Raw genomic sequence first — 21,792 nt, 5'->3', positions numbered from 1 at the left:
CTAGCCGGTGCCGCTGGTGCGGCCGTTGTTGGCGCCCTGGGAGTCGGAGCTGCGATTGTGGCCAAACAACAAAATACTGTTCCTCAACGCGACGACGAAAGGTTCGCAGCGGCTGGTCAGGCAGCCTCCCGCAACATCGCTAACAGGGTGATGGGAATTGCACCGACTTCACTCCCTGAATGAGGTCCTGAGGATTGGGGAACACCAGATTGTTGATTCAGACGGACGCATCATCTACTGCAGGGAACTTGTACTTGATCATGGCTACCTACATTTAGTTTCTGTCGAATGTAATAATTGACATGATTCTCTTCCCCATTACAGTATCTTCCAGTCCCAGCCCTCCAATGCTTCGTCGTCCACGTCTGCCGCACTAGGATCACGGCTTTCAACCCCTGCACACAGGCTCTGCAGTCTCGTTGAGATGCTACGGCTGGCATGAATCACGAGCTCGTTACGGGAAATAAACAAGACCGCGAGCGCGACTAGAGCAAACGTGATCGTGGACTTGCATCTCGATCTCAGGAGCGCCAGGTTGTGCATCAGTAGGTGGGGGTTGCGATTGAAGGTATGCTCCGTCCGCCACGGCACGGCACCCTCGGGGGAAATGGCGTTGGCGACCCAGGGCGCAATCCAGGGCGCGAGAGATGCGCTAAAAGCTCAGCTCGTCAGCACAGCCACAAATTTGCAGGAGTCCAGGACTTCGAGCTGCGAAATGGATGAAGTTGGGAGAGTTAGGGGCTTACATGCAGGCGCCAACCCCCCAGGTGCGTCCCCTCTTGGCTCTGGCATCCCTCCCAATGTTCACCACCTCTTTTCGCAAGGGGCGCAGATTTTCCAGCACAATCTCCGACTGTTGTCTGATGCGTAGCTCAAGGCCCTGATCTCCGCTACGCTGGCTGGCCAGAAGACTCAGGTAGACGCGCATTGCGGTCCGCGAGGCCTCGAGCTTGGGACGAAGCCCATACTCGACGAAGCGGGTGGGGGGGGGCAGATCTGGGGAATCGGCTCGTTGCTGGATTGGCATTGCGTAGATTCCGATGTACAAAGTATGAGTTAGGTTGTCGGGTCGGCGGCCTCAGCGCCACGGACCAAGGTTGACTGTGACAGGTATTTAAATTACGCGCCGTGTTTGGTGATGCGGAGGGCTCGGCCTAAGGCAACTGATTAGCGGGGCCTCGGGAGCAAATCACGACCTAGAGCGCCGGATTACAGCGCGTACTTTCTTACGGCTTCTCAGCTTGGCCGAGACAATATGTGACAAGGAACTGCCGATAGTACATTGATTGGTGCACGTCTCCAAGCCACTTGCGCACTGATAGCAAACGTAGCGGCAAATGTCTTCAGATGCCTGGTCTTGTCAACTAGCGGCATCGCCTTGTGCGGCGTGCGGCATACAGCCCCAGGTCGCGAACTACCAAAGTGCCCATTCTGCTTTTACTGAGGCTCTTGCCGAGGTCTTTCGTTCCATCTCCCTCCCTCCCTACCTGTCTTGTTGAAGAAGGTGTCCTGTCAACCTTCCTATCTTTCTGATTTCCAACGACACTCCGGTATTCCTTCAAAAACAGATTCTGCATATCAAGCTCTGACAGGTTGTCGGCTCTGTATTTGGCCATGGTTCAAGTCCAGCCCGGTGCCGGGCAGCCTGGCCGCAATCCCCAGTTGGTGGCGACGACGGACTGGAATCATCACCTTATCATCAAGGGTTTTTCGTGCTCTAATCCCAATCGCCCTGGAATCGTCGACATGCTTGTTGGCGAGTTCCTGCACAAGCTGTATGGCGGCCATACCAGCATCCCTGTGAAATATGGGCATCATCGAGTCGAGGAGGGTGCTGGCGAGCAAACTGGAAATATTTTGAAGGTGAGTATTCCGGGGCTTGCATCGCGAGCTTTGTCTGTCATAAGCCAAAAATATTCAGACTCTGGAGCTAGTTAACTAACATTTGTCAAACAGCTATCACTCACCATCGCGGACGAAAATTCGATGACTCTTGATGCCGCCCTCCAGAGTTTCTGCCAAAAGTTCTTCGATACTTCCCGTCATACCGCCTGCGGCATGCTCTCAAAGTTCGGCATGTGCGGGTTCTCGCCCCAAGAGGACAAAATAAAATACTTCGGTACCAAGCGATGTTCAGATGGATGCAGTTACTCAAAGCCGAGGAGCTCTCGGGTATGGAAGGAGACCTGGCTGCGATTCGAAGCAACCAATCTATAAGAGACTGGCAACCGGTTTGGTAACTCATGCCCTCTGAAAGCATCTCACGCGTACAACATTTGGATCCGGTCGTCTAACTCTATTTTTAGGTACAACAGCTTGCTCTTTGCTCTCTCTCTAGGCCAGCACCACTACGATGGAACATTTGGGGTTTCACGTGTGCAGGATATGGTCGAAAGCCCTGCCATAGTGGCCGTGGCTGATGGTATTTTGTTGGCGATTGTACGTTTTCATTAAGGTACTTCCTAATTATGTCTGAGACTTGCGACTGATCACAGTGCCGTGGTAGGCGGTGAGAAACGAGTCGGCACGTGGTCGCGGGGTCGGCTCTATGGCGCGCGAGGGGTGCCAAAATTTTGTGCAGACTATGGAGCGCGTGGAGAACATATTGAAAGAAACTCCTGGTAGGCTTGTCCGGACCATCCAAGATATGTAGCAGGTATACTGACAACCACTGGCTCTGAAGCCCCAGGTCGACCACAGATGGAGCTCCACCGAGACGCTACAGAACAACTTATCCGGCTCTTCGAGACTGGTTTCAAAACTGTGACGGTTTGCAAAGACGCTGTACTGGCCTTTAGAAAAGCGAGAACAGATTGTGCGGCGGAAGTGCTGAATGCGGCACGAATCGGCTTCGGCCAAACCATGAGAATGCGCCCGCAAGGGATAGCTGGAACCCCCGGGAGCAATACCATCTTCCAAAACGCCATGTCTTTGGCCCCAGCTATAGTAGCATTAGTGGGCGTGGCTTTCTGGGTCATCCAGACAGTTCGAAATACAACGCAGGAAACCAAATGGGCTAAAGGTAACCACAATCTAGGTCCCGACTGAACCGTTAAGGCCGCCTCGAATGCAAGCTAACTTCTTGATCTCAGTTGCCACTTACATTGCAGCAAGCATGCGAATTGCCCAATGTTGCGAAGTTCACCTCAGATGGACTTACAACTCAGGAGTTGGTAATGGAGACCACTCTCCTCAATACTACAATGAGCTTCGGAATTTGATGGAGGGTATGGAAGTAAGAGAACCGCTTCCAGAAGATTGTACTCCTGAGGCCGTCCGTGCAAAGCTAATACAGTACGCCGAGACACTCAATTCAACGAAGGAGGATATCATTGCTTGTTTACATTAAGCAAATTGCCTGGTATTGACGAAACGAACATAAGTGTCATAGCGCCATTGCAGTCACGCTTGGGTTTCGTGGTCAATGTCTTGTTTCTGCGCGTCTTGTTGAAATGAGTATATTGTGTTGTATTGAAGAAGAAAGACTAGCGCTAACCAGACAAGAAGACATCCACATCCCAGCCACCAATGGATCGGAATAGCCATTGATCCGTCAAAGCAACGGATCTCAACACGTCTTACTAACATTTCATCCTAAAATCTCAGCATGTGGCACGCCATTCGCAAAGAATTATACGGAGTAGTATACATTCGCCGTTTAGAGTTTTGTTTTAGCCGTAGATTGCCCGTGAGGATTATGCCATTCATTTTCGGGTGGACCACTGCATGGATACGGAGGTTCGAGAGGTTCGTGTCTGGAGCAGAGTGCGTAATCAACCAATTCAACTCAACTGGTACCTCCTCGCAGTTGGATTGACATCCGGGTAAGTATGTTTCAGTTGGATTGCAGTTGGTTGTTTCGGACCAACGGATATCTCTGATCTTCACGCCCTAACGCCGATCCCACTTATCACTACCACGAGGGTAGGACAATACCCTCCCTACTCCATGACCGCATGCTCTACGCCATCCCAATAGTGTGTCGATCAAGACGAGTTCGTAAAGGTGAAACCATCTTTCCCGCGCTACTGAACGACCTTTCAGTTTCTGCTGACATTGTAGGGATACCGGTAGACAGCAAGTCAGAGGCCATTCGAGAGAGGTTCGGATACTCCATTTTGTGCTCCTGCCACTAAGAAAGAGGGCTGAATTGGTATTTGTCGTCGGCGGGGGTAAAAGTGTGGATATAACGTTCGTACTCATCAAGCGCTGGGCGCCGTTGCGAAGGATATTTCGCTCTGCCATCTGGATGCACCCTGTCGCACGACACGATTGTTTGGATGACTGAACGACGATCGGGAAGAAGACCCCCTGTGAATCGGGCAACGAAAGACTCTTGATTTCCTATCTAAAGGAGCGGAATTGAGCTGAACTAAATACCCGATGGAGATACTGCTGCCTTGCAGGCAGCAGTATAATGAGTCATTGACTGGTTGTAGCCTGCTACTAGTTGTGGTCGTTCACAATCATCGAGATTCTTTGTGAGCGAGCGACTTGATATTGATAGGCATTCTCATGGATCATTGCCTTTGTTCCCTTTGAAAGAGACTTTAATGCCTCCGGAATTAATTCTAGAGAGCTACTTTTATGCCTTCTGATTCGTCTATCGAGGTATTTAGACTGAGAATCGGCCTCAAGGATGGTCTTTGGTGTCTTTGAAACCCATGTGGTAGGGGGGCCGGCCTCCTCCTTAACCGGCGTCGGGGTCTATAGCTGTATATTAAGCTTTGAAATCACGCTTTCCGCGTTAAGTGGAATAAGCCTGGCCCCTCTAAAAGCCGCCTTGATGTCTTTCTCCGTTATAGTGACCTAGAATGCGGCGTAAAAGGCGGGAAAAAACTTAGTCTTAGAAATATAGGTTATTAAGCATTGGATTAGATGCTTGATTTCTTAATTATATGCCTTCTTAAGTAGGCTAAAGTACCTGACTTTAAGGAGCTTAAATAGGTAAGATAAATAAGGTAGTATATAAAGTATAATAACCTTATTTACTTAGTAATATTTCTTAAACTTAAGAGAATAATAACTTTTATAATTATTAAGAATTAAAAGATAATAATAATTAATTAATTATATATTTATATATTAATTAAAATATATTAATTACTTAAGCCCTAGCTTATTATTAATCTAATTATTAAGAGATATTATAATAGCTTAGTTATCTAAGAGGTTATTATCTTAGTACTAATTAGCTAGGTAATATTAACTTATACCTATAATAAATAATAAGATTACTTAGCCTTTTATATAAATCGCCTAAATAATAATAATTTATTTCTTATTTCTAGGTTATATTAATTATAGTTTTTTATATCTTTTAAAGCTTATAATAACTATTTTACTTATAATAATATTTATTAAAAAGCTAACTTTATTAAAGTTATAAATATTAATAAGATTAATATTATAATTTATAATTATATTCTTTATAAGCCTAAATTACTTTTAAATCTTAGCTAGATCTTTATATTTAGCCCCTTAGTAATTATATTTATAAAGAAATTATATCTTAAGCTCATTATATTACTTAATAAAGTTAAAAGCCTAGCGCTTATTAATAGGTAGCGCATCATAGTTAATAAGTAATTAATTAGCTATTTCTTTTATACCACATAGTCGCGGGGGAAACCCTCGCGAACCTAGGTCGAGAATAGACTAAACTATAATCTATTCCTCTAGATCGGATAATTTGCGTAATTTAGGAGTAGTATTACGCTAAGACTAAATGCTATTATGCCAATAACGCAAGGCATAATAGTTAACCTAATAGAGTCTTATAGTAGGTCATAGCTTTAATTTTAGGTTATTTTTAAAGGGCTTAAAGTGCAAGAAGTAATCTAGCTTCTTTATTTAATTAAGGCATGTTTGGTCGTTGAGAATTAATTGATCAAATGGAAGTGATGTAGGTTGAGGGATTTTTGGTGCACTCACTTGTCCGGTGCACTCGCTTATCATGTACGTTATGAATGGTTGAGAATTATTGGCGCCTCAGAGCTCAACCATGCTGCTTGCTTTGGCCGTATGGAGGACGAGCGTATTTCTCACATAAGTGGCCGAGGTGACAACTGAGGGGAATAGAAAACCCGACTATTCCTCCCTGGACTGGTCTCTTCTCGCCTGGTCTCTTCCTATTGCTCCCACCTCCATCAGCATGTTCGCCCTCATGAATGTACTTAGCTTACTCGCCTTTGCACGTAGTACGTATAGGCAGTGGGAGCGCGTCTGACTGAGTGTGTAGGTAGGAATTATTCGATAATAGTTGCAATGACTTTAGATAGCTGCCTTGAGCCTGCGTATCTCCCAGTTGACATCGGCCAAGAACCCGCCAATATCCATCCATGTTGGTACATATTTCTCGACTCGATTATCGAGTCGCTTCCGTTTTGTTTCTCGCTCGATATCAGTTTCGGGAGACAGAGCCTCCTGCACTCCATCTTGCTGCCCATATTGTTCGACAGTGGCGTCATCGTCCGACCTTGCTCCCGTAGGTAGGGATGGGATTTGTTCTTGGATTTTGAGATGACGATAAGTGATACCTGACGAATTGCGGCGGTCCACTATCCCATGACCAGCGCTACTATCAGATCAATCAAATCAGATTAGGGCCCAAATCTTATCTGAACTGATAATTTACCCTCTATATTTGATCTAATTGATTAATTAATAGATATCTAATATATCATAGGTTAGATAAAGTTATCCCTAGCTTTAGCATCTTGCCCTAGGTTCTAACTAGCTTATTACTTAAGTATAAGCCCCCTAGAGTAATATGCCCTCCTCTGATCTAGTTCTTTAGTAATAAGATTAACTTAATATTTAATCTAAGTAAGGAATGCCTTTATAAGCTAACTATAAGCTTTATAAGATTAAATACTCTCTTATAGTTAGTTACTATAGCTAGAATAATAAGGATATCTAATATTAATATACTTAGATATAAAAAAGCATTCTTATAATTAGTCTATTACTAAATAGGGTTATTTATTTACTTTAGCTTAAGCTTATAAGATTATTTAAGCTTATTACTAGTTACTAAGAGCTTAGGCTACTAGCTTTTTACTTATTACTTAAATTTACTTTACTTAGGTTAAGGTATTAATAAGGGCATAGCTATAATACTCTCTTTAAATATATTATTATTATTTAAGTATTAATACTTAAAGTAGCTTTTAATACTATTTTTTATATCTTAGAGCTATTATAGCTACTTTAGAGAGGTCTAGTTAGCCTTAATTTAATAATTATATCTTTTCCCAAGGGATAAACTAGTTAACGTACATAATAAGCATGCGACGCATCCAAGTATGCGACGCACTTTTCCCTCCTACACCTAACTTTTCAATTGATCAATTGATTTTTCCACCACTAAATATGTCAGACCTAAATACTGAGGCTAAAACCCTTCTTGCCCTTCAAGCCCTTCAAAATAACCCAAAACTAAGCGTCCGACGCGCTGCAAAGATCTATAAGGTCTCCGAGCCAAGGCTGCGTCGTCGCAGACAGGGAATCCAATCGCGATGCGATTGGATTCCAAAATCACGCCGACTATCTGATCTAGAGGAACAGATCATAGTTCAGTTCATTCTCGACCTAGATTCGCGAGGATTCCCCCCCCGACTGCGTGCTGTTGAAGAAATGGCCAACCGACTGCTCGCCGACCGCGACGCGTCACCCGTCGGCAAGCGCTGGGCTCATAACTTCGTCAGGCGACACGAAGAGGTTAAGACGCGTTTTTTTCGTAAATACGACTACCAGAGAGCCAAATGCGAAGATCCAACCATTATTCGCGATTGGTTTAGGCTCGTGGAGAGCATAATCGCGAAATATGGTATCGACCTCGCTGATATCTACAACTTTGATGAGACTGGCTTTATGATGGGTCTAATTACAAGCGGAATGGTCGTCACAGGCACAGATAGGCGTGGAAAGCCAAAATCAGTGCAGCCTGGAAACCGGGAATGGATTACAGTGATCCAAGCGATTAATGCGGAAGGCTGGGCAATCCCGCCGTTCATCATCGGTGCGGGCCAATATCACCTCGCCAACTGGTACCGAGAAAGTAACCTCCCGGGCGATTGGGCTATTGCGACGACCCAAAATGGCTGGACTAATAATGAGATCGGTCTCGAGTGGCTAAAACACTTTGACCGGTGTACAAGCAATCGATCAATTGGTTCCTATCGTCTTCTGATCCTAGATGGCCACGAAAGTCACTACTCCGTCGACTTTGAGAGATATTGCGAGGAAAATAAGATCATCACGCTTTGTATGCCACCTCATTCGTCTCATCTACTTCAGCCTCTTGATATCGGGTACTTTAACCTGCTCAAGCAGGCTTACGGTCGAGAAATAGAGCATCTGATCAGATGCTCTATAACCCACGTTTCAAAGACTGAGTTCTTTCCGGCCTTCTACGCCGCATATCAGGCCACTATGACGGAAAGAAATATCAAGGCGGCTTTTTAGAGGAGCCGGGCTTGTTCCTCTTGACCCGGAAAGTGTGGTCTCGAAGCTTGATGTGCAGCTACGGACTCCAACGCCTGCCGAGGAGGTAGCTAGCCCTTCGACCCCTTGGGCGTCAAAGACTCCAAAGACCGTCCTTGAGGCCCAATCTCAGTCTGAATACCTCGATAGACGAATCAGAAGGCATCAAAGTAGCTCCCCAGAGTCAATTTTAGGAGCTCTTAAGTCGCTTGCTAAGGGGACTAAGGCAATGATGCATGAGAATGCCTTATTGAGGTCTGAGAATAAAGACCTTCGAGAGGCAAATGAGATACTAAGCCGGCGCCGGAGGGCAAAAAAGGACTAGACTACAGAAAAGAGGGGTAATGACAGTAGAGGAGGGAAGGCAAGCAATTGATCAGATGGATGTTAATGCGCAGGTAGTGGCGGAATCATCGAGAAGTGGTGGTCAAGGAAGGTCGGCGCGACCGGGGGTTCGGCATTGTGGTGTCTGCGGCAAGCCCGGTCATAATGCAAGGACCTGTCAGGTAGTGATTGAGACGTCTGGGGAAGAGTATAGTGAGTAGTTTTAATTGATCAATTGATTTGTTGTGTTTTTATCTTAGTTTATAGTAGTAAGGTTTAAGAAAAGTGCGTCGCATACTTGGATGCGTCGCATGCTTATCATGTACGTTATTATAAGGAGATAAATAAATAAATTAAATATATAAACTAAATATTAAAATAATACCTTTATTATTATATTAATTATAAATAAACTAATTAAGTTAAAAAGCTATTAGCTACCTAGCTAGCCTATAATATAGCTATAAATAAAAATATAAAAATTACCTTAGGTTATATTAATTTTAGATTTATTCCTAATACCTATTAATAAATATAAGATATTATTATAAACCGAAAAATACTTTTTATTAATACTTAATTATAAAATCTATATAAAAAAATAAAAATAAAACTTAAATTTATTAAAAATAAAATAATAAATTATATTAATTAAAAAAAAATTAACAGATTAATCTTCTTAAAAGGAGATATAATTTATTTTATAATAAAAAATATTAATATAAAATAATAAAATAAAAAATTTAATTATAAATATATTAAATTATATAAAGTTAAATAAAAAATCTTAAAATATAATTATAAATTAAACTCATTACTTAAGGTTAAGCTTTATTTAATTTTTTATATCTCTTTACTTAAATTAATATAAGATATTATTTAAGTTAAAACTAATAATAAATTAAAACCTAGAGTTAATAGACTAAAAGAATATATTATAGAAATTATTTTTAATATAAATAAAATTAATAATAAAATAATATATTTTATTTAATAAAAAAACTACCTAGATATAAAAAATATATAAAAACCTTTAAAGTATCTTATTAATATATAATATCTTTTAAAGGACTTTTATTAATAATATTAAAAGAAATAATAAAATTATTAAAGAAACCTAGATCTAAGATATTAATATAGATTATAGCTTAAATATCCTCTATAAGTAAAAGCTCTTATTATTTTAATTACCTAAGTTTATTTAAAAAAGATAAACCCTTATATATTATTTTTATACCCCGTGATATTAGCTACCGCTTATATTTCTAATATAACTCTAACTAAGAGAGAGACTTATTTAGGTCTTATTAAGCCTTCTATAGAGCTTTATAATAAAAAATAAAAAACTCCTCGGTAATAGCTTCCCGCTTATCTAAATAATAAGCCTCTTCTATAATATAAGATATTAATATTATTAGTAAAAGACTAAATAAGAAAAAGAAAATTTATATATAAGAATATAAAGAAATACCTATTATATTATAAAGATATCCTAGATATATATATAAATTATACTTCTTAGTGCCTAAGATTATCTTATAAATAATGCCTCGTTTTAAGTAATAAGAATAAGGTATAACTTTAAAATTAAATTAATTAATCCTAGAAGTAAAGATATAGCGATTTTTAATAAAAAAAGAAATATTTAATTTTTTTTTATTATATAGCCTAATATCGCATTAGTATTATAATAAAAGTAAGAATATAAGTTAAAGTTAATTACTTATAGAGAAGTAGCTATGGTTATAAGAAATAGCCTTAGGGATAAGACTAATAGAGGGGAGACATTATATTATAACCTAGATATACCTAGAGTTATATAATTAGTAGTATCTTATAATACCTAGTTAATCTATAAGAAAGGTAAGCCGCTTACTTTAATAACTATAAGTAATTATATACTACTTACTATAAGCTAAGTAAGCAAACTTAACTAGCTGACTTAGGCCTTAATAACCTACTTAATATATAAAATATATATATTATACTTTCTTATATAATAGCTACCCTAGCTATTAATATAACTTAGTTATACTTAATACCTTTAAGTATATTACTAGATATAACTTATATACCCTATTTAAGATAACGCTAATAATCTCCTACTAATATAAACCTAGTATAACGTACATGATAAGCATGCGACGCATCCAAGTATGCGACGCACTTTTCTTAAACCTTACTACTATAAACTAAGATAAAAACACAACAAATCAATTGATCAATTAAAACTACTCACTATACTCTTCCCCAGATGTCTCAATCACTACCTGATAGGTCCTTGCATTATGACCGGGCTTGCCGCAGACACCACAATGCCGAACCCCCGGTCGCGCCGACCTTCCTTGACCACCACTTCTCGATGATTCCGCCACTACCTACGCATTAACATCCATCTGATCAATTGCTTGCCTTCCCTCCTCTACTGTCATTACCCCTCTTTTCTATAGTCTAGTCCTTTTTGCCCTCCGGCGCCGGCTTAGTATCTCATTTGCCTCTCGAAGGTCTTTATTCTCAGACCTCAATAAGGCATTCTCATGCATCATTGCCTTAGTCCCCTTAGCAAGCGACTTAAGAGCTCCTAAAATTGACTCTGGGGAGCTACTTTGATGCCTTCTGATTCGTCTATCGAGGTATTCAGACTAAGATTAGGCCTCAAGGACGGTCTTTGGAGTCTTTGACGCCCAAGGGGTCGAAGGGCTAGCTACCTCCTCGGCAGGCGTTGGAGTCCGTAGCTGCACATCAAGCTTCGAGACCACACTTTCCGGGTCAAGAGGAACAAGCCCGGCTCCTCTAAAAGCCGCCTTGATATTTCTTTCCGTCATAGTGGCCTGATATGCGGCGTAGAAGGCCGGAAAGAACTCAGTCTTTGAAACGTGGGTTATAGAGCATCTGATCAGATGCTCTATTTCTCGACCGTAAGCCTGCTTGAGCAGGTTAAAGTACCCGATATCAAGAGGCTGAAGTAGATGAGACGAATGAGGTGGCATACAAAGCGTGATGATCTTATTTTCCTCGCAATATCTCTCAAAGTCGACGGAGTGGTGACTTTCGTGGCCATCTAGGATCAGAAGACGATAGGAACCAATTGATCGATTGCTTGTACACCGGTCAAAGTGTTTTAGCCACTCGAGACCGATCTCATTATTAGTCCAGCCATTTTGGGTCGTCGCAATAGCCTAATCGCCCGGGAGGTTACTTTCTCGGTACCAGTTGGCGAGGTGATATTGGCCCGCACCGATGATGAACGGCGGGATCGCCCAGCCTTCCGCATTAATCGCTTGGATCACTGTAATCCATTCCCGGTTTCTAGGCTGCACTGATTTTGGCTTTCCACGCCTATCTGTGCCTGTGACGACCATTCCGCTTGTAATTAGACCCATCATAAAGCCAGTCTCATCAAAGTTGTAGATATCAGCGAGGTCGATACCATATTTCGCGATTATGCTCTCCACGAGCCTAAACCAATCGCGAATAATGGTTGGATCTTCGCATTTGGCTCTCTGGTAGTCGTATTTACGAAAAAAACGCGTCTTAACCTCTTCGTGTCGCCTAACGAAGTTATAAGCCCAGCGCTTACCGACGGGTGACGCGTCGCGGTCGGCGAGCAGTCGGTTAGCCATTTCTTCAACAGCACGCAGTCGGGGGGGGAATCCTCGCGAATCTAGGTCGAGAATGAACTGAACTATGATCTGTTCCTCTAGATCAGATAGTCGGCGTGATTTTGGAATCCAATCGCATCGCGATTGGATTCCCTGTCTGCGACGACGCAGCCTTGGCTCGGAGACCTTATAGATCTTTGCAGCGCGTCGGACGCTTAGTTTTGGGTCATTTTGAAGGGCTTGAAGGGCAAGAAGGGTTTTAGCCTCAGTATTTAGGTCTGACATATTTAGTGGTGGAAAAATCAATTGATCAATTGAAAAGTTAGGTGTAGGAGGGAAAAGTGCGTCGCATACTTGGATGCGTCGCATGCTTATCATGTACGTTATATTATAAAGAGTTTATAATTAATTCTTAAATATCTTATAAGGCATTATTAGAATTTTAAGGTAAATAATAATCCTTAATTTATAATAATTTTAAGTAATATAATATACTTAATAAGCGAGTATCTTAGATAAGCAAGTATCTTAAAAATCCCTTAACCTATATTATTCCTACTTAATTAATTAATTTATAACCACCTAGTATATTATAGATAAATTATAAGGCTAGAATACTTCTTACCCTTTAGGCCCTTTAGAATAACCTAAGGTTAAGTCTTTAATGCGCCGTATTAATATATATAGTCTCTTAGAAGACCCTAAGTCGCTAATAAAAGGGCATTCTTTCTATATAAGAAATTACTATAAAATTACATAAGCTATTAGATCTAGAGGAATAGATCCTTATTTATTTTATTTTTAACCTAGATTTATAAGGATTTCCCCCTTAGCTTTATAGTATTAAAGAAATAACTAATTAATTACTTATTAATCGCGATGCGCTATTAATTAGTATATACTAGGCTTATAACTTTATTAAATAATACCTAGAGCTTAAGATATATTTTTTTCGGAAATATAATTACTAAAGAGCTAAGTATAAAGATTTAATTATTATCTATAACTAATTTAAGCTTATAATAAATATAATCACGAAGTATAATATCTAATTAAATAATATCTATAACTTTAATAAGATAGGCTTTCTTATAGGCATAATTATAAGTAGAATAATTATTATAGGCTTAGAAAGGTATTTAAAGTTAAAATTAATATAGCCTAGAAACTAAGAATAGATTATAATTATTTAAGTAATTAATATAGAAGGCTAGGCGATCTAGTTATTTATTATTAATGCGGGCTAATATTACCTTACTAATTAATACTAAGAAAATAACCTTCTAGGCGATTAAGTAATTATAATAACCTAAAATAGCTAGATTAATAATAAGACTAGCCTTAAGTAACTAAAGTATTTTAATTAATATATAATTAATTAATTAATTAATTCCTATTATCTCTTAATCCTTACTAGCTATAAAAATTATTAATTAATTAAATTTAAAAGATATTATAAGAAAAAGAAGATTATTTAGCTTTATATATTATTTTATTCCTCTTATTTACTTTAACCTTTTAATATTAGGTACTTTAAGCTATTAAAAAAGGCCTATAGTTAAGAAATAAAATATCTAATTAAATACTTTATAACCTATATTTTAAAGATTAAGTTCTTTCTAGCCTTCTATACTATATATAAGGCTATTATAATAGAAAGAAATATTAAGGGGGCTTTTAAAGGAGCTAACCTTATTCCCCTTAACCTAGAAACTATAGTCTCGAAGCTTAATATATAGCTATAGACTCTAATGCCTATTAAGGAGGGATCTAAGCCCTTAACCTCTTAGGTCTTAAGGACCCTAAGGACTATACTTAAGGCTAGATCTTAATCTAAATACCTTAAAAGATAAATTAAAAGGCATTAAAGTAATTCCCTAGAGTTAATCCTTAAAGCCCTAAGGTCTCTTAAGAAGGAGATAAAGGTAATTATATATTAGGTTACCTTATTAGTTACTAAGAATAAAGACTTTTAGGAAGTAAATAAGATACTTAATTAGCGCTAAAAGGTAAAAAGAACTTAGCTATAAAAAAAAGGGGTTATAATAATAGAGGAAAAAAGGTAAATAATTAATTAAATAGATATTAATATATAGATAATAGCTAAACTATTAAGATATAATAATTAAGGAAAGTTAATGCGACTAGGGGTTTAGTATTATAATATTTATAGCTAGCCTGGCTATAATATAAGGACCTATTAAGTAATAATTAAGATATCTAAGAAAGAGTATAATAAGTAATTTTAATTAATTAAATAATTAATAATAGTTTTTTAATAATTTTTATTATAAAGGTTAAGATTTCTTAAGATACTTACTTATCTAAGATACTTACTTATAAAGTATATTATTATATATTTTAATAATATAAAAATAAAAAAAATAAATAAATTTTTTTATTATTATTAATTCTCTATAAGATATAAAATAAGAAAATTTTATAAGCTTATTTATAATAATAAAAATATTATTATAAAAGTTTTTAATAGCTAGTTTTTTTAATAAAAGTAATTTTATAATAAAGTTTATTATAATTAACTCTTATAAGTATTTTATAATTAAGAGTAATTATAATTTCTTATATAGTTTATAGTATTATAGCTTAGTTTTTATATAAAAGTTATATTAGCTAATAATTATAAATATAATTTTTTTTATATTAAGAAAAATAAATATTATTTTAATTTATCTTAAGGTTTTATTAATTCCTTAATATTTATATAATAAGTAATTATATATTTTATATATTAAGTTATTTTATAATTTATTTAAAACTTATTATTTACTTATTTATTTATTATCTAAGAGTTATTAATTATATTATTAAATCTATTTTAATAATAAATTACCTTATTTTACTATATAAGTTATTTTAAGGTTTTTTTATTATTTTTAAATATATTAGTAAATATTATAATTATATATTTACTTATAATATTCTTTTAAGAAATTACTCTTAAGGTATTTATTAATATATATACTTAGCTTCTTAGGGTTCTTATAATTATTATTATAAAATAATATAAATATTTATTTCTAATATTATTCTTCTAAGTAATAAATAAAATTCCTTATTACTTATTTAACTATTTTATAGTATTACTTATATTAGAATATATTATTATATACCTAGTATAAGAGTTTATAGTTATTATAGTATTATTATATAAGTTAAGTTATTTTATTTATATTATTATATTATATAACTTAGTAATAATAATAATTAAAAATAATTTAAAATACTTTATTAAGAATTAAGAGTTTTACCTTATAAATTTATAATTTATCTTTCCTTAATTAATATCTTTATATATAGTTAATAAAGTCTATAATTTATTATTTATATTTCTTAATAAGCGCAAGGTATTTAAGTAATAGCATTAGCTATTATATTTATCTAAGGGTGCCTTATTTAAGGTATCCTTTAGGTATATAGCATAGTAATTATTCTTTTATCTTAGTTTTCTTAGTATTTAGATTAAGTTATTTATTAATAGTATTAGCCCTATTATTCTCTAATCTTTTAATATAAATAATAATATAATTAAACTTTAAAAGGTATTTAATATAATATAGCTATTATTTACTAAGTTTTTAGGTTTTTATAAAGTAAGTAATATTCTTATAGTTTATATATACCTTAATTTAATATTTACTTTTAAGAAGGTAATATTAAAATTTCTTAAATATATTAATAACTATAAAGAATTCCTTATTATAAATAAAATAATTAAGTTTTATTTTATATAACTTATAAAAATAAAATATAATTAAGTATAAAAGTTCTTTATTATTTTATTATTTAATTTAAGCGCTTAATATAAAGTCTAAGGTATTTATTTTAAGTTTAATTAATTAAGAGGGGTTAAATATTTTAAGTATTAATTTACTTAAGATAAGTTTTTTAATTTATTTAAATACTTACTTAGCTATTATTTTTATTATAAAAGTTTTATTTTTTTATATAAGTTTTATTAAAGGTATTATTATTTTCTTAAAGGCTTTAAAGAATTTATACTAATAATTAATAAATCTTAAGAAGGTTTATATTTCCTTAATATTAGTTAGTTTCTTTTAGTTTTTAATTACTAAGACCTTTTTAAGGTTTATATATATCTTATTATATAAGATAATATATCTAAGGAATTTTACTTCTAAGATATAAAATTTATTTTTTTTAAGTTTTATTAATATCTTAGTGCCTTATAGTATTTATAATACCTTATAAATATATTTTATATATTTTTTAATATTTTAAAAAAAATAAAAATATTATTTAAATAATATATAATAAATATATTTAAATATTATTATAATATATTATTAATTATTTATTAAAATATAATAAATATATTTATAAGTCTAAAAGGTATAATAAGGTACTTAAATAGTTTATACCTAGTATAAAAAGTAATTTTTTATTTATATCTTTCCTTAATTTAAATAAGGTTATAAGCCCCCTTAAGGTTAAATATAATAAAGTATTTTATTTTAAAAGATTAATCTTTTAATTTATTAATAAGAGGTAATAATATTTAATTCTTAATTTTAATAATATTAAGTATTTTAAAGTTAATATAAAATTAAACTTTATTCTTTTTCTTTAAAATAAATATAATAAGATATTTAATAAATAACTTATTTTTTTTAATATATCCTTTTTATAATATATTTTTAATATATTTCTTTAATATTAATAATTATATTTTATTAAGTAAATAAAGTTTATTAAAGCTAAGTTATTTTTTATTAATAAACTTAATTTCTAAGTTATAATATATATATTTTAATATACCTATTTTAAGTTCTTTTATAAAGAGTTATTTATAAATCTTATATTAAAATAATATATTTTTAAGTTAGTTTTTTTTTTTTTTTAAGTTATTAAGTAGTTTCTTTAATTATTTAAGGTTATCTTTAAGTTAATAAAATTATTATATAATCTTAGTAATTATTTTTTATTATTATTATTTTTTACTTAATATATATATATAATAAATATAATAATTAACTAAGTATAATAAAAATCTTAACCTTTTATATTAATATAATAATAAAAATATAATAAATTAATTAATTAATTAAAATTACTTATTATATTTTTTCCTAAATATCTTAATTATTACTTAATAAGTCCTTATATTATAGCTAAGTAAGTTATAAATATTATAATATTAAACCCTTAGTTATATTAATCTTCTTTAATTATTATATCTTAATAATTTAATTATTATTTATATATTAATATTTATTTAATTAATTACTTATCTTTTTTCTTTTATTATTATAACTCCCTTTTTTTATAATTAGGTTCTTTTTACTCTCTAGTATTAACTAAGTATTTTATTTACCTCCTAAAGGTCTTTATTCTTAATAACTAATAAGGTAACTTAATATATAATTATTTTTATTTCTTTCTTAAGAGACCTTAGGGCTTTAAGAATTAACTCTAAGGAATTATTTTAATGCCTTTTACTTTATCTTTTAAGGTATTTAAATTAAAATCTAGCCTTAAGTATAATCCTTAAGGTCCTTAAGACCTAAGAGGTTAAAGGCTTAAATCCCTCCTTAGTAGGCATTAGAGTTTATAATTATATATTAAGCTTTAAGATTATAATTTCTAGGTTAAAGGGAATAAAATTAATTCCTTTAAAAGCCCTCTTAATATTTCTTTTTATTATAATAGCCTTATATATAATATAAAAAGCTAAAAAGAATTTAGTTTTTAAAATATAAGTTATAAAATATTTATTTAAATATTTTATTTCTTAATTATAAGCCTTTTTTAATAACTTAAAATACTTAATATTAAGAAGCTAAAATAAATAAAAGGAATAAAGTAATATATAAAGCTAAATAATTTTCTTTTTATAATATCTCTTAAATTTAATTAATTAATAACTTTTATAGCTATTAAGAATTAAAAGATAATAAGAATTAATTAATTAATTAATTATATATTAATTAAAATACTTTAATTATTTAAGATTAATCTTATTATTAATTTAGCTATTTTAAGTTATTATAATTACTTAATTACTTAAAAGGTTATTTTTTTAATATTAATTAATAAAGTAATATTAGCTTATATTAATAATAAATAATTAAATTACTTAGCCTTTTATATTAATTACTTAAATATTTATAATTTATTCTTAGTTTTTAAGTTATATTAATTTTAGCTTTAAATGCCTTTTTAAGCTTATAATAATTATTTTATTTATAATTATATTTATAAAAAAGCCTATTTTATTAAAGTTATAAATATTATTTAATTAAATAATATATTTTATAATTATATTTATTATAAACTTAAATTAATTATAAATAATAACTAGATCTTTATACTTAGCTCTCTAGTAATTATATTTATAAAAAAAATATATCTTAAGCTCTAAGTATTATTTAATAAAGTTTAAAGCCTAATATATATTAATTAGTAATATATTATAATTAATAAGTAATTAATTAATTATTTCTTTAATATTATAAAGCTAAGAGAGAAATGCTTATAAATTTAAATTAAAAATAAAATAAATAAAAATTTATTTCTCTAGATTAAATAAATAATATAATTTATTAAAAGTATTATATTAAGATTAGATGCCTTATTATTAGTACTATAGCCTTATTTAATTAATATTATATATCTCTGCGGCGTATTAAAGGCTTAATCTTTAGTTATTCTTAAGGGCCTAATATATAAGCAGTAATTTAGCTTTATTATTTAATTAAGATATAATAAGTTATTAAGAATTAATTAATTAAATAAAGATAATATAAGTTAAGGGATTTTTATTATACTTAGTTAATTATTATATTTATTATATATATATATTAAGTTATTTTATTAATTAATAAAAATAAAAACCTTTAAGAAATAAATAAAATATTTAATTAATATTAAAAAAAAAAAAACTTAATTATAAAAAAATAATAATAATAATAATAAAGAAATAAGTAATTAATTAAATAAATATTAATATATAAGTAATAGCTAAATTATTATAAAATAATAATTAAAAGAGATTAATATAATTAGGTATTTAATATTATAATATTTATAATAAGCCTAGCTATAATATAAAGACTTATTAAGTAATAATTAAGATATCTAGGGAAAAATATAATAAGTAATTTTAATTAATTAATTACTTTTAATAGCCTTAAGGGCTAGAAATAAAATAAGGTAAAATTTTTAAAGTAAAATATAAATTAAATATAATTATAACTTTAAGGCCTTTATATAAATTAAGTATAATTAAGATTTTATTATAATAAAAAGAAATAAAAATTCTACCTAGGGATATAAAAATAAGCTAAAAAAAGAAAAAAATATAAAGATAATAATAAAAAAATAAATATATAAGAAGGTAAAAAGACTAATATAACTAAGGATTTAATATTTTAATATTTATGATAAACTTAGCTATAATATAAGGACTTATTAAGTAGTAATTAAGATATCTAGAGAAAAATATAATAAGTAGTTTTAATTAATTAAATAATTTATAGTATTTTTCTTTTAATCTCTAATAAGAAGATTAAGATTTTTATTATACTTACTTATTTATTATACTTACTTATTTATTATACTTACTTATTATATATATTAACCTAAACCCTAATATAACTTATAAAATAACTTATAAATAATATTTATATACTTATAATATAAAGAAATCTTAACGGTATTACTAGAGACAGCCCCTACGACACAAGCTCGGTGTCTCATGCGGTATACTGAGCGGAAGAGAGCACTTTATGGCAGGTAGGAGTTGTATCCACCAGAGGGATCGTGTTTCGGCTTGGTTCCCCGTAACAGCGCTATAAGGCCTATAGGCAGTTGAAGCACCTTCTGTAATTGCTACAATAGCGAATATGGCCCAATCTTTTGCCCCGTGGCGCAGCGGCTAAGGTGCTCGCAGCTGTGACTGCCCTCACAGATCGGAGTATCCACCAGAGGGATCGGAGGGGCCACCAGCCGGTCCTTTGTGGGGCCGTTTGCCTTTACGGAACCTAATGAAGTTTTACAACTGTTGAGGTCCATCTCAAATGCTTTATTTATGTATGTCAACGCAATGCTACCATTGCCTCCGTAGCTAACCAGCAAAAGACCACCATCATTGGGCCGACAACCTCTGGGACAGGAGCTTCGCCAGGACGTATGACATGTCTGATCTTCTCCCGAGCAGCCAGAGCGCATCGATGCAGTGCTTCACTTGTACTTCAGCCTCCCTCATCTTATCCGGAGCATGGCCCAGTGCCTGCCAGTCATTTTGCCTGAGATCCTCCACTATCCCCAAATGATAGACCGCGGCATTCCTAAACGCCCCTATTAGAAGGATAGTCCAGGGCTCTGTGAGGATAGCGCTGCTCTTGACTGCGAAATGATAGCCAGGCAGTTGTTCTGTCGGGGTATTACCTCCCCAGACCTCACTAGCCGGGCATGTCAACTTGGCCAGTTCGGCTATGTCAACGGCAGTAGACCTTCTCATCCGAGAGGTAATCTGAGACTCAAGTCTAGCTGCCCTAGTATCTGCTTTTCCAACCTCGTTGCTGTCTGCAAAGTCGATGAGGTCTGCCATCAGCATCACGGCAAGGTGCCAGGGAATGACGATACAGATGAACCATCCTTTAATCCGCGCAGGTAGAGAGGAATACATTTGAGCCAACTCACGGAAGAAAGCTCCGTATGTGACATTCCAGCGTCGGTAAGTCGCGATCGAGCCTTGAATGATGTCGTCGACCTGTTCATGGTTGTCTTGTCGCAGGGCGTTCTGGAGGGATGATACTTTTCTGAAAAGGAGTACCTTGACCGGGACAGACTTGGTGATCACTTCGAATACCAAGTCGTGGGCAGAGGGCCAGTCGAGCCGCAACAATTTGTCAGTTTCGAAGAACTCCAGCTCGCCAAGCGCCTCTGTTTGTATGCTGTCAAAAGAAGGATCCTGGACCATGTCTGAGCGTTCCCTAGATCTTGATGCCGGGCCATCGCAGTACTCCTCCCTGATGGCAAGGGGTCTCTCATTTGTAGATGAGGAAACCGTGTCGCACATAACCGCCAGCCAGTACAAGAGCCTTGCCGTCGCTTGCTCTTCCGGGCCTATGTTTGGAAACGAGTTCTTGGGGTTTGAGCCCTTCCGTCTGGCCCCAGTCGTCCTTGATGAGGCTATTTTGGCAGTATCAAGCTTGAATTTGAGCACTTGAATCTTTCGAGATGCACTCTCTATACAAACGGGAGGTCCGCCTCGGCCAAGTATGTCTACAAAACTGCACGAGAGCGGATCATCGTCGCCCATGCCCTTTTTAGTCGTCCAGTCGGAAGCAATGCCCGCTTCTCCTGGCTGTTCCAGTTTCTCTGTCCAGTTGAAGAG

At 33.7% G+C, this 21,792-nt stretch overlaps 2 protein-coding genes across 2 annotated transcripts; one reads left to right on the top strand and one right to left on the bottom strand.

Moving 5' to 3' along the window:
* Positions 1–318: 318 nt before the first annotated feature.
* On the bottom strand, positions 319–1,078 carry NCS57_00514700 (uncharacterized protein; the record flags this gene model as incomplete). Its single annotated transcript, XM_053055082.1, has 2 exons — positions 747–1,078; positions 319–652 (listed from the first exon to the last, which is right to left on the bottom strand). Exons 1-2 carry the CDS (start codon positions 1,025–1,027, stop codon positions 319–321), a joined length of 615 nt encoding a protein of 204 aa, XP_052914037.1. The 5' UTR covers positions 1,028–1,078.
* Positions 1,079–1,746: 668 nt separating this feature from the next.
* On the top strand, positions 1,747–3,349 carry NCS57_00514600 (uncharacterized protein; the record flags this gene model as incomplete). The annotated part of the gene is made up of 7 exons (XM_053055081.1): positions 1,747–1,863; positions 1,957–2,078; positions 2,138–2,236; positions 2,307–2,439; positions 2,507–2,621; positions 2,684–3,022; positions 3,093–3,349. 7 exons carry the CDS (start codon positions 1,747–1,749, stop codon positions 3,347–3,349), a joined length of 1,182 nt encoding a protein of 393 aa, XP_052914036.1.
* Between the last annotated feature and the right edge of the window lie 18,443 nt (positions 3,350–21,792).

The sequence above is a fragment of the Fusarium keratoplasticum genome, chromosome 4 (assembly GCF_025433545.1).
Source record: "Fusarium keratoplasticum isolate Fu6.1 chromosome 4, whole genome shotgun sequence".
Classification (NCBI taxonomy): domain Eukaryota; kingdom Fungi; phylum Ascomycota; class Sordariomycetes; order Hypocreales; family Nectriaceae; genus Fusarium; species Fusarium keratoplasticum.
This window is presented reverse-complemented; position numbering and strand designations above follow the sequence as displayed.